Source organism: Piliocolobus tephrosceles, chromosome 1, assembly GCF_002776525.5.
Source record: "Piliocolobus tephrosceles isolate RC106 chromosome 1, ASM277652v3, whole genome shotgun sequence".
Classification (NCBI taxonomy): Eukaryota; Metazoa; Chordata; class Mammalia; order Primates; family Cercopithecidae; genus Piliocolobus; species Piliocolobus tephrosceles.
In genome coordinates this window covers 155,633,736-155,647,954 of record NC_045434.1, presented here as the reverse complement: position 1 = coordinate 155,647,954, position 14,219 = coordinate 155,633,736, and the positions used below count along the sequence as shown (strand labels likewise).

General features: G+C 38.4%; 1 protein-coding gene across 20 annotated transcripts in view; it reads left to right on the top strand.

Annotated features, from left to right (window-relative positions):
* Positions 1-5,381: 5,381 nt before the first annotated feature.
* SGIP1 (SH3GL interacting endocytic adaptor 1) overlaps positions 5,382-14,219 on the top strand; it is a 224,350-nt gene continuing 215,512 nt past the window's right edge. For 8 of the 20 annotated variants that reach the window (XM_031933936.1, XM_031933934.1, XM_031933926.1 and 5 more), the window contains exons 1-2: positions 5,618-5,699; positions 6,279-6,401. In XM_031933936.1, coding sequence (XP_031789796.1) covers positions 6,392-6,401 — 10 coding nt within the window. In that variant the 5' untranslated portion in view covers positions 5,618-5,699; positions 6,279-6,391. Of the gene's footprint in view, positions 5,429-5,616; positions 5,971-6,156; positions 6,402-14,219 lie in introns of those variants that run through there. The other 12 variants (XM_031933920.1, XM_031933923.1, XM_031933928.1 and 9 more) reach the window with 7 other exon arrangements.

The following is a 14,219-nucleotide window of genomic DNA, read 5'->3' as shown; positions in this document are numbered from 1 at the left end:
AGTATGGAGAATATGCAGGATGTTTGTAAAGGCCAGGCCTGAAAAATTCCATTGGTCTTAATTTAGTCATATGACCTCATCCAGCTGCAAGGAAAGCTGGCAAATACAGTCTTCCTGTGTATCCAGATGAAGAAAATGGTGTGATAAGCATGTACCACTATCTCTGACACAATTTTATTTCTATTTCTTCCTAATATTTTGGCTAGAATCCATAAAATAGTATTAAATATTAAATAACAGTGATGATAAAGAACAATTGTCTTAGTTTTGATTTTTATTATTGTTAATGAAAATGTTTTCACTATGTTTCCATTTAAAACATGGCCAATTTGGGGTCAAGATATGTATATTTTAGCATCCTAAGGAAGTTTTATGTCTCTTTCTTTGTTAAGATTTATTTATTTAATGAGTGATATAAGTTGAAATGTATCAAATATCTTTTTGGTAACTATGAAGATAATTATATAAGTTTCTTTTTAAAAGCTTAATATTGTAAGTTGTATTAGTAGCTCTCTTAATGTTGAATTATTTTTTCTTACTTTTAAAGTCTAATATAATATACAATGTTCTTGAAAAGCTCTATTATGTTTGCTGTCATTTATTTCAATTTTTGTATCAATATTCATAAGTAAGATTGAGCTATAGTCTATTTTTAATTATTTTTGTCATGTTTTATAATTCATAAGTTGAAGCTTTATGGAGCTTTTTCTCTTTTTCCAGTTTCTTGAGCTGTCAAAATTGCACTGGAGTGATTTGATTCTCCAAAGAGAGAAAGAATTCCGCTATGCTTGGGTTGCTGTTGTTGTAGGTTTATGCTTCAAGCACATAGCCACTGGGCTATCAATGTTCAATCTTGGCAGTACCCATTTTATCACTGCTTATAGCTATAACGTTTTAAAATGTTTAATGAGAATGTTTTTATTACTTCCATGCACTCTTTCTGGCTCTCAGTATGCTCTTTTATCACAGCAATCTGCTCTTATTTATTGCTGCTGTATCTCTGAAATTATATCAAAACTGAAAAACAGATTTAAAAAAACATGCCTCCCAAGTTCTCTACATTTCCTCTGCCTCAGTGGAGACATTTCCTCTGCTTCAGTGAGCTGTAGTTATTTTCCTTCTGTTTTGAAACTGTTGATTTTTCTCCTGGATTCAGTCGTTATTGCTTATCCTTATCAATGTAGGTCTATGTAAGCAGTACTCTCAGCTGATACAAATTTTCTTCAGCACTCATGTAGGTATGGACACATGGCTCTTGGGCTGCTCATAGACCAACAGGTGACAAGCATACCAGGGCATGTCTTGTTTTTGGTGTAAGTGGGCCCGCACATAGGGTCTTCCCCCCAAGGAAACAGGAGCATGACTACAGGGTCTGCTGGTTTCTCTCTGGATCCAATCATGCTAGGGGTTCTCTTTGCCATAGAAACTTGTATATATATACATACATAGTCACAGTAGTGAGTATATGACTAAGTTCAATGTAAGTTTTGGTTTAAAAAAAAATGTATCATGAGAATTCATCAACATGGCCCCCACTGACTGGTTTGAAAAGTGAAAAATGATCCAAGCCAGGTCAATCACAGTCCTTCCCTGGAAGTTTTTTGAAGGAGATGTAGGCTAGTAAATCTGTGAAGATGTGAGCTTAGGGGATGCTAATGGTCAGGCCCTGATCATGTTGAGAAAAATTGGTAAGAGAAAAGGAGATGACATGTTGGGAGAGACAGAGAGAGTTCTGAGTACTTGGTTCAGGTAACAAAATTTCCTGGAGTGTCCTGGTTCTTGCTTTCCCTCAGCTGTTCAGTTCTTGCTATAATTCTATGAGCTACTGCAATAAATTCACTTTTTGCCCATGTTAGTTCAAGTTGGAGTTCTTTTATTTTAGCCAAGAGTAGAGTAACCATGGGAACACACACACACACACACAAAGATATATGTATCTCTTTTTCATCTGCATCATCTCATGGAATTCCAATTTTTCAGTCTTGCCAATTTCCAGGACTTGGGCAATACTTTTCCTTCTACATTCACTGAATTACCTCAGTGGGGATAGCAAAAGGGGCAGAGTCAATTGTCATGTTAAGAGCACTACCTTGGAGATACACAAACAAATACACAAATCTGGATACATATTTTAGTGCTAATTTTCTTTCCTCCTTTCTTTGTGACTTAATTCTCATTGTCTTCTCTTTCTAAAATATAAACAAATTTCCCCTTAAACCTAAAATTGGGAGATAGTGAAGAAGCTCAGCTTTTATAGTAGGAATATAATAAGATTTCATTCTAAAACACTACGTAATTGGCCATTACTACCATGCAAATATTATTTTAGAAAAAAATGTTGAATGTCTAGTGACTTCAGCAATTAAGTTTTTGGTCTTGGACCAGTCATAAGTACCATATCAGAGCCTGGTACGATCTGGGCTGACTTTCACATCCTGAGCTGAACTCCTGAGCAATTCTTGCACTTTGATGCAAGTCAGTTATTCACCCAATCTTTTCCATATACCCTTTGACTTTCATTTCAGAATTGCAAAAAGTATTCCATGATTTTGGAGGCTAGATATTCTCCTTTGCCCTTGCTGGCAAGCAAAAACTATACTGTGAGGTGATAAAATTTGAACCACAACCTAAAGGATTGTCTTTGTTCTTGATCAAAACAATTTTTTTTTTCCAAAAACCTATGAGAGGCTAGGCATGGTGACCCACACCTGTAATCCCAGCACTTTGGGAGGCCAAGGCGGGTGGATTACTTGAGGTCAGGAGATCGAGACCAGCCTGGCCAACATGATGAAACCCCGTTTCTACTAAAAATACAAAAAAAAAAAAAAAAAATCAGGTGCACGTGGTGGTGCATAACTGCAATCCCAGCTACTCAAGTGGCTCAGGCAGGAGAATAGCTTGAACCCAGGAGGCAGAGGCTGTAATGAGCCAAGATCTCACCACTGCACTCCAGCCTGGGCAACAGAGTGACACTCTTTCAAAAAGAGAAAAAGAAAAAGAAAAAAAAAACCTATGAGAAAACACCACAATTAGGATAATCTCTTTTGATTATATATTTGAGAAATTTTATTGAAACAACTTCATTCATTGGATGTTCTTATAATTGGTAATAGCATCTTCTTTTTAAAGGGTAAAATACACATAGCTGATGCAATTGTGGTGAAGTTTAGCCTTTGGGATTAGCTTTACCACCTTTAAATACACATCCCTTTCTGACAATATCTACACACTTCTGCTTTTCCTATAAATAGTCACTGACCAAAAGAATCTTTCCATTGACTTGCTGTCTCTAGATAGTTGCTGCAAGTCTAAAGAAAACCTGAAGTGTACCCATACCAAATCTATCTGAGAGGATTACTCTAACACACTGTCAAACTTATATTGGGAGGAAGAAGGCAGGTAGCCTGGGTTTCTCTGCCTTTCCCTTACATCCTAACAATGGCCCCCACTCCTGCACCTCAGTGCTTGCACTCACCTCCAGATTTTGCATGAGACTTTTTTCTTACTTACAACTCCCTATATTCTTTAGAACTACCACTTCAAGCCCATTCCAATTAATTTCTGAACTCTGAAATTTCACCTCTGTAAGAAAAAAAAAAAAAAAAGAAGTATTTCCTAATTAACCTCATTTGGTTCTGATTTCCTACTTAGCAACCTTTCAGAAATCTCCAACATGTTACATCTTTGGATGAATCACCTGATCTTTCACTAACTTGTTCTCTGTGCCTTTGGTACAACTCCCAGTTGGCTGCAAACTTCTTTGATGCATCTACCAGCCCTTTGGTAGTAATAATACTAATACTAAAAAGCTAACATGCAGGTCTTATTATGCTCCAGACACAATGCTAAGTAATTTACTGGCAGAGTATTTGAATACTGTCTGGCATATAGTAAGCCATTAATACAGGTTTGTTATTATTACCATTTATAGCCCAAGTAACTTGGTATTACTATTCTCTCCATTTCAGGATAAGAAAACTGTGAGGCACAGAGAATTACATAAATTGCTCAGAGTCACAGAGCTCATTACGTGGCAGAAACAAACCTTGGTGCCCATCTATTTGACACCAATACCCATCAATGTTGTTAATCATTACAAAAAAATTGCTAAACACACACACACGCGTGCGCACACACACACACACTGATCAATCCTTTTTGCAATAATACCCATGTCATTTTCAAAGCAGTGTAAGTTGTACTCAAGGCAGGTTTTACTCGGGAATTCACTCCCCTTTTAAAATTTAACTGTCTTAGAGACATAAGGAAAAAGTCACAAGTATTTGTATCTCCCCGGAGATTTTCATTTTGAAATTTAGAGGCCACTGAAATATGTGTCCTAAGGGAGAACAATGGGTTTTTCAAAACTTCTAAGTTGCTAAGGAGCTGTGTTTTGTTTTTTAACTATGAATATGCTACTTCAGTCAGTCACCAGGACGTCATATTTGCTTTGATCAAAAGAGCTAGGCCATGTCCAGGCCTGAGCAATAGAAAAAGTTCATGAGTGTATTGCTAATACAAACGATTAATAATACATTACAGGCTCAACTCTGATCATGCCATGCATCTTCTTACAGGTATTTTGAGTACATATTCATTTGATGCTCACAATTGCTCTCTACTGTAACAGCTTTTCTCCTGGTCATGCTGTGAGATTATACAGGGAGAAATGCGCACTTCTGATGTTGTCTTTCCTGAGTTCTAAAGAAGGCTTTGCCTTTCCTCCCATCTCCTTTCCTTTTTCTCTTCCTTCTCCCTCTCATAGGCTGCCCTGTCCTTTTCTTCCTTAGCTGTCTGAGCTTTCTTGAAGGGAACCAAGGGTCGTAGATTCCCCAGGCCTGGGCCCTTCTGGAAGGTTCCAGGTTCTCTGGAAAGCAGTCAGGTGACAGAATCAACCCAACCAGGCCCAGTGGCATAACTTCCCACTTAGGCAGCTGCACAGCACCCAAATCCCATCCCTGGAAGCTTCAAAACCCTGGGCTCCCCCACAACCAGGCACAACTGCCTCCCTCCAGGTTTCCACTTGGGTGAATGAATGGGCTTGAAGGCGACTCCAGATGCAGGAGGCGCTTGCGGAGAAACGTGTCATTTACAAGAAAGTTTGTTTCCTACAGAGACTGCAGTTGGCAGCTGCACTCCCAGTCGTTTGCGAGAAAAGCTCGCCACCTGGGGAAGCGAGGCAGTTTCCGTGTGCGCTTGGCAGGGAGGACTCGGTGGCGGCGGGACTCGAACTCTGTCGTCGAAGGGCGCCCCGCAGGGTCCCGTCTGTAGCCCGGCCGGCGTGCCCAGGTTGGAGTGGGAGGGAGCCGGCGTGCACAGCTGTCTTTGGTCGGGCTCAGGCTTCCGCTCCCTGCCTGCTCCCCTTTCCAGCCTCCCGCCCCAGAAATGATCTCAAGCTTTGCCAGTTTGATTCCAGAGCCCCACTCGGGTGGGTTCTTTTGTTTCTTTGTTTTAATGACAGTTCCCAGCCCTTCGGCATGTCATGCGCAATTAATTCCCTGGCTCTCACGAAAGCAACTGGGGTGAAATTTCTTCTGCATCATCCTTTTGGGGATAATTGTTTATGATGTGACGTCAGTCGGATTGATTTTTCTCTCTTGAATGAAGGGTGGGAGGGGAGAAAGAGAGACGGAGAGAGAGAGAGAGGCGCACAGATGTGCACGGAAGCCACAGACACTGACATTTGGAATTCCTTCAGGGTAAAAGGACACCGGAATGGGAGCTTAAAAGTGTATTGCTAAGATTTCAGGCTGCACGGAATTATTAAGTTTTTCTTAAAAAAAAAACAAAAAAAGAAAGAAGGAAAGAAAGAAAAAGAAAAGAATCCCCTCCGCAGCGAGCCACTTAGGTGCTCCTTTTACGCCAGAGTCCCCTGTTAAGGTGGCAGCCCCTGGAATTAATCTCGGGCACCCAGCCGCTGCTGTAAGCTTAAGGAGACGACGAGGAGGGGCGGGGGAAGTGCGTCACCAGGTGGGGAAGGGGCTGTGTATTTGGTGACAAACGGGAGGCGATGGGGGTGGAGGGGAATGGGGACGGGAAATAGGTTCTGTGTGCTCTCCGGGGGTATTGTGTCAGGAGATGCAGGCTGGCTACCATGTGACGCGGTCCAAAGCTGAAGGGATTGGCCGAGGCAGCGCAGGCGGTGCAGCTCGGCCGGCTTGCCGTTCCTCTCCCTTTCTCTCAGCATCTTCCTGGTAGCCTGCCTGTAGGTGAAGCAGCACCAGCAGCATCCATGGCCTGTCTTTTGGGTTAACACTTATCTCCTTTGGCTTCCGCAGTGGACGCAATAGACCTCAGCAGCGGCGTGGTGAGGACTTAGCTGGGACCTGGAATCGTATCCTCCTGTGTTTTTTCAGACTCCTTGGAAATTAAGGAATGCAATTCTGCCACCATGATGGAAGGTAGGATGCTTTCGGCTGTGGTTGACTGGCTTCAAGCAAGGTTTGGGCGGAACAGCATTAAAGAATATGTGCAGCCAGTGTATGTGGCGGTTCTAGAACCTGGTTGCCAAGGTTTTGCAAGCAGAAATGCTGCAGTTTGCTTGCAGTGGATCTGGGCTCAGACTAATGGAATCAAACCACAGGGCTGCTGCCTAGCTCAGAACCTACAGAGCTCCCAGCTCCTTTGAGAGAGAAAAGCCTAAAGTGTTTGCAGGGAGCTGAGATGGAGCTAGGAAAGAGCTTGCGAGCAAATAAGTTGGGCAAGAAGATAAGGTTTTCTGTTCTGGGTTCCTGGGACTACACTGATTAAACATTTACAATGGAAACTTGTTTTCTGAAATTGACATTAGACAGGAGAGGTCATTAACAGAGTTATCCATACAGACATCTTCAGTGAACTGTTTAAAAATTATAAAAATTCTTATAATGTATTTTTATCTCTGCAGTTTACATCATATTATTGGGATAGGAGGGCAGCAAATTTGGTCCGTAAACTGTAGTTGTATGAGAATGTAATTGCAACAGAATGAAAAATATAAGGAAAATACCCGGGCCTCTTGCCTCCTGATTCGGGGTCCTCTTAGGTTAAAAAAGAATTTTATGCTCCCTAAATGCTTTCCCTGTCCGGTGGTTTTTAGCCAAGCATCAAATGATTATTTGCTGATGATCTTTTTGTATATTCAATATTGAGTGTAAGGAGGAACTTTCCCTGGGGAGATGCTATTTAAACTATATTTTATTCTACTAAATTACCCTTCCCAACCTGAAACTGTGACAGCCAAGATTGTCTCAAAAAAGCAGCAAGCTGATCAGGAAAGAAGCGAACAGCTCTATGCAGGCTTTGATTTTCTGTTTTCACACTATAGGATGGTGCAAAACTCCTGGCCTTTCCTAAGATGACAGGCAGAAATTTGTCCCCAGCCTGGATTTCACAATGCAGAATTGAGTGCATAATGGGTCTCAAATCAGCCATGAAAATGGCAGAGAGGCCACCTCTTAAGCCAAGGTTTGTCCTACGGATTTTAACTATTGCTTAGAAATTTACCAAAATGGAATAAGAAGAGGATGGTTTCTTAAAAACAGCAGTGTAGCCTGTACTTATTTGGCAGAAATGAATTCTTTTTGCTCTCCCTGTCATCATGTCAAACATTGTCAATGTGATTTGGAGGAGTGAAGAATTCTAGAGTCAAAACCCACAGATTTTAGAAGATAGTCTTAAAAGAGAGGTTGGGTATGATTTTGTCATGGAGCTGAGTCTTGTTTGCAAAAGGTTCTCAAGCTAGTCCTTCAAATCCAGGCCTAAATAAATTGAGATTGCTAACACTCTCAGATTAAGTCATTTTCATTAATTCAAAATGAATTTAATCTTTGAATAGCAAGGCAAGACAAACAGAAAGAGTATTATTGATGCACTTTTCAATTAAAAACTCATGTGGATTATCTTCTTCAGAAAAAAAATCTTGCCTGTAGAGGTACTGTATTTCTCCAGCTCAATTTCATATAGCATGTCTTAAAAATGCATCTGCACACATTCTGATTAGATTTCAGTCTTGCATAGAGAATTGGATGCTCTTTCTTTTTACTTCTTGCCTTGCAAACCATGGCACTAAAGTATCTTCTTTGAAGGTTGTAACGTTTTTTGATGCTCATTAATGATTCTCTCGGTAATATGGTCTATTATGCCATCCAAGAATGCCAGTTCAAAGCCCTGTGATAAGCTTATCCAGGCTGCCTAAACCAAAATGAGAACTGCAACAAAGACTTGTGCTGGAGCTGAATTAACACTATTGCTCTGGGTTTGCCAAATTTATCTAATGAAGGATGTTATCTTAGCACTGGTATGAATTAGAGGTTATACTATGGATACAGTTGTCTTTCACCAGATCTTTTGCTAGAGAAATTGGACAGGTGTTCTCACTGGCTTAAATAGCTAAATGAAATTAACATTTATTTCTACCCATAGTTCCTACTTAAATGTTTTTAAGCCTTATTATCTTAATAGTTCAGTGACCTTAGAAAGGCAAATACGAACTTAACCAAAAATCAATTTGCTATCAGTTGCCTTCCAACTTAATTGACAGTCTTTTTGGCTATATACATTCATGTTTCTGGTATTGCATGGCAGAATTTCACCTCTGAATTGCTCTTATTCTGAAGGTGTGGTATATAATTGTTATTTCCACTTAACTAATCTCTAGAGATTGCCAGGCTCTGTACATCTACCACAATATCGTTGGAAAGATAAGGAACCTCACCAAAGGAACCCCAAAATTGCCATTGCAGCTCTTTGTTGAAACATCAGTAGGCTCTGAGAATGTGCCACCAAACATCTAGTTAAAATCATATTTCTCCTCAAGTAGTGTTTCTCACACACTCACATAGAGTCATCCACACAAACACATTTCTGGAAAGGAAGAAAACATATATTTGCACTCATGTGGATGTACATTTCTATATTGCTAAAGTGTTTTAGTCTGCTACTCAGAAAAAACATGGCCATGGCAACTTTTCAAAGGCACTTCTCTACTTTGTGTAAAGCAAGAGTAAACAAATATTCAGCAGAATGGGTCATAGTAAACTACGTTTTGTTTGTGAGGAACAGGATATAGGCTCCTTTCATTCAATGCCTATTGGAAATCCATCTTATCATAGATGGTAAATGTTACTACCTCCTCAGTGATCCTAATATCGTGGAAGTCAACGAAATAATTCCCCAGGGACCACAAGCAGGTGATTAGTAGTTTGTGGCTCCATGGTTCATTTAACGTATTTTAATTAAAAAACATATTTTTAAGGGACTTGATTTGTTGCTTCTTGCATACTTCTCTTTTGACAGTGGTTGGCATTGGGTTGTTTCCTTTCTAAAGAAAGCCACATGATCTGGAGCCTTCTGAAGTATAAATATGAAGGGAAAGATGATGAGTAAAGGGAATTATTAACTAAGGAGTGTACATACTGGCTAAACTTGCAATGAAGTCTATGTGGTTAGGGCAACTATTCAAGGACTATTTTTTTGATATATTATTATTAAAGTTTGCAAATGGCATTCTTTAGCTATCCTTTCTAAGACAACTGGAACTAAGTCAGAATTTCTTGGACTATCTGTCTATTTGTGAGGATGTCTAGAAAGTACTTTCCTTGTTCACATAGGCTCGAGTGAAGGCGTTTTGCATTTTTAGTTCCATATTCAGGCTCTTAGGTGCTATACTAGAAAGATAAGTTTCTAGGTGCCAATGGTTTCATTTTATATGATAATTTAAAAAATTAACAAGCATATATTTTGAAGGGATTACTGGGTTTAATTATAATATTTGGGGTAATTTAATATATTTTATTTTATTTACTACTCATAATAACCTGAAAATAAGTATATTGTATATACAATGCTTTTTTCAGTCTTTTTCTACATTTCAAAAGTAAAAATAATGCATTGAGGCAAAAAAATGGTGGAGTGGAATTTGAACCTACATCCATTTAACCACAAAGCTCATGTTTTTGACCCTCTAGGAAACTCTTAGTTTCACTTTGCCTCAGGTTGGGCATGTTAACCTAATTGAAAAATAGGCCGTAGTGCCTTTGGTTGCATATTCTGTGTCTCTCTGTTTTAAATATGAATATTCACAGAACCATACTCTTTAATTTCTTATTAATGCCTTTTATGTCCAAAATCATTATTTAAAAAATTTTGCATAATTCAAAAGTAACTGAATTTCTGTTGTTGCAATAAACCTTATAAACACTAAGAACTTCTTCTTTTCCTATTTAGAAACAGGGTTTTACTAAAATAACATTTGGAAAATTCTTTGGTTTGGTCAGAAAAGAGCAAGACATCTTGAATCTGGAGCTGTTCATTTCATAGTTAGTTAAGAAGTTTTAAAGGGAATGCTTCTAATTTTCCTACTGATTCTCTTCTTTAAATAATGAAATTACTTTAGAAAATCTAAACGTGCAGATACAAGATTCTAATATATGTTCCATCACTTGTGTAATTTCTCATCTTCTCCAGTGTTCTGTGTCATAAAGAACCTCTTTAGATGTATATGTTCCCATCCAAGTGTGAGGGGTCAACATTAAACTTCTAAAAATAATACGGAGTCTTTAAAAAAATTAAATTAGATAAACCTTACTAGAAGACTCTGGATCATACTTTCTGTTGGATGTAGCACATACACTATCCATGTTTCAAATAGACAAGATACAGGAAGTTACCAACTCACAATTTTGTGTTCCTGAAAGTTTGTTTGTGAGTTGGTTACTTGGAACCTGTTTTCCTGTAGGAATAATGATACAAATAATAGAGTCTCGCACAAGTCCATCAAAGGCTATTAACCCAATATTTAGTTAACATACAAATATTTGCTATAAAATGTGTAAAGAAGAGTATGGTTCCCATAGTAATTAAACAGAAGAAAATTATGGCATTAAATGTGTTTTTAATTTTGAATGTTGCTGTTTGAAGGAAAGAAGCTTTAATTGGAGGGCAATGAAGAGCTACGTATTTTCAGAAGCTTTAGATACTCATGACACTGGATTTTTCAATCATGCTCAATTTTACTTTCATACTTGTAGCTTACCTTTTCCCAATTCAATTTTATCATACCAACTGCTTTTAAATTATGAGTAAAGTCATGATGTAAACTCACAGACTGAATTAAAAGTGGGAGAGAGAATTTACTGAGATAACTCTAAAGGAGTTGGAAGAGAGAAAAATGATAAGGGATTATAATGAATTTGGGCTCACATGTCTGAATAAGTCCCATTTGGAGAAATTAACTGAATAAGAAAGAGGTCATAGGTATAATAGAAAAAGCAAGAGCATAGTAAAAGCAGGAAAAAGTAGAGTGAGGCAGAGGTGTTGGGTCTCGCAGGTTTGTGTGCTAACTACCAAATGTAGGTATGGGCACACAATGGCAAGCTTTCCATGGGAGAGAGATTGGAGAAGTGCATTTAGACTTGGGAAGCGATGGGCCTCTAATCTTGGAACTTGTATGTTGGTTAACTACATCTGCAAGATATTAGAAAGATCTGATATTAGAAAGATATTAGGCATCTAGAATTAAATACTTTATATCACACGCCTTCCTTGTTTAAGAAAACTTCTATATCTTCCCATTTCTCTTAAAATCCATAGGCTACAAGACCCTGCATGCTCTGGCCTGCTGTGGCTTTTCAAGCTCATCAAATACTTCCCTGACACTGAAAGCCATACTGCTTCCCTTCTGGTGTTTAGAATAAACACTTTCATGCCTCAGGGCTTTTTCTTTGCCTAAAACACTCATTTTGCAGGTCATGGAGTTACCAATTCTCTTGTGGTCCCAGCAAAACTGCCACCTCCTCAGGCAGCCTTTGCTATCATCCTTGTCATCTCAAACATATATCCTGGGCTACTGAGTCCATCTCAGCCCGCTCCGTCTCCTCAGAGCTGTGTTTATGGCCTGTGGCTGCTTTCAATGCATGGGCTGAATCTCTCATTCAGAAGTAAGCTCCACGAGGGCAAAAATCTGGTCTACCATGTTCACCTCTGTATCCTTAGCTCTTGGCACACTATAAATACTTAACATGTTTATTAATTGAATAAGTGAACAAAACTAGATATAAATGACTCAGATAACTGTATACTATCCATTATTAGGTATTATTTTGGGCATTATGATGGACATAAGAAAAAAATGCTCAAATGTGTATTCTCACTGGAGAAATAAAATCAATAAACATGAAACAATCAGGAAATAAGACAATATTCTGCAGTGATAAATTGTGAGAAACAGATAATATATATTGAAATGCAAAAAAAAGAAATAGTTCATTTTAAAATGTTGAATTGTTTTGGTGATGAGTTCCTAGGAAATGATTTCGTAGTGAAAAAAGGCACATTGTAGCACCACCATTCAAAGAATTCCCAGAGTCAGTTTTGTCAATATCCTGGATGCTTTTTTTCTTATCTCTCTTCTTTGGCCTTCCTTGCATTTCTGCCTTTCCTTTCTCTATTTTTCTCATTTTTCCATCCCACCTTTCCCTTCCTGGGCTCTCATTGCTTTTCTCTGGTTTATGACCAAGCCTGAAAATGGTGGCTTACAAAGCTAGCAGGTTTGACTTGGAATCTCGGAAAGTGTTTTTAAACAAATGAATGAATGTAAATGAGTGTAATGTTGTTCTATGTATTTGTGTGTACAGTGGCGATGTCATGGTATATGAGATTTTTCAGATGCAAATTACTCCTGATTAAAGAATTTGTTAATCTTAGGCGCTCAATGTGTTAGCTGATTTTATGCAGTTGGACTTTTTGGTAAAAAGAACATGAACCCAGAAGTTAGACTTGAGTTTGAGTTTAAGTGTTGTGACTGCTTGGCTGTATGCCATGAGAAAGTTACTTTACATTCCTGGGCTCTGTTTCCTTGCAAACAAAATGAGATAATTGATCTGCCATACCTCTAGAACTTCCAGCTTTAACAGTCTCTGGCATTTGCTGAATGATTGGGATTCCTCACATCTACTCGCTCCAAGGTTTGAATTCTAATGATTGACTGCTTTTCCTCTCATCTCAAAATATATTCATCCCTGACACACAAATAATTCAAATGCATTACTATCTGCCTTTTATTAGTTTAATTTTTCTCTATTTTTATTTTGCATCCACAATTTTGTTTTGCCTCTTTCCTGTACCGGAACACAAAAAGTGCATTTATGGCAACCATCTTCTGCAACTCCTGGTCTAGAACTGTTTATTTATTCGTCAAATATTCTGTATCAAATGCACACTAGGCATTGTTCTAGGTGCTATAAGCTCAGTAGTGAACAAAACAGATTAAAATGTCTGCCCATGTGGGCATCCTTTTGCAGAAGTCAGTCAGCATGAGCCTATGTGATCCATGGATCAAGTGACAGGTGAGCATTCAGAAGTCTAGCATTCAGATACTGGTTCTGTGAATGTCTTATGACGGTGCCCCTTGGGCTCATGCTTCTCACACATTTAATAAATGAGTAAGTATCATGTCCTTGCCTTAGCTCACCATTCCAAACCCAAAGTTGCAGCTGAGAGCTCAGCAACTGCTGTAGGCTTGAACATTTTCACAGAAAAGATGTAAATGCCATGAAAGGGTCATTTCAGGATCAAAATTACACATCTACTCACATGTTTTTTGGTGTACACCAAAAACTTTCATTTTTATTTTTGGTTCATATCCGCTTCTGTTATGTGTCAGGACTAGTGTTTTGGGACTTTTGAAAGCCTGTGTGGAGTTACCTATGTTTCTTCTCTTTACAAACAATATAAGGAGGAAAATATTGTGCTCACTTAGGGCATTGTCAAAGATTATGTGACATTTGCACATGCTTAAAAGTTTTAAAAATGCTTTATTCATCAAACAGATACATCTGGAGTGTTTCTGATATCTCAGTTGCTGTACTAGGCACAATGAAAATGACAGCAAAACACAAGGCAAAAATGTAACCCATCTTCAGAAGCATAGAGTCTATTATATGATATCACATTTGCATGTACATATTTTATTCTTGCAATGCCTCTGTGTGGTAGAAAGAATAAGTACAGTAATCCTCCCTTACCTGCAGAGGATTTGTTCCAAGACCCCCAGTGGATCCCTGAAACTACAGATATCACCAAGCCCTATATACACTATGCTTTTTCCTATACATATATATGAGATAAAGTTGATTTATATATATAATTATATATATATACACCTTCACAGGTATCAATCAATAGGTAAATCAGTTTTACCTATGATAATTTTACCTTTATCATAGGTAAAATTAACTTTA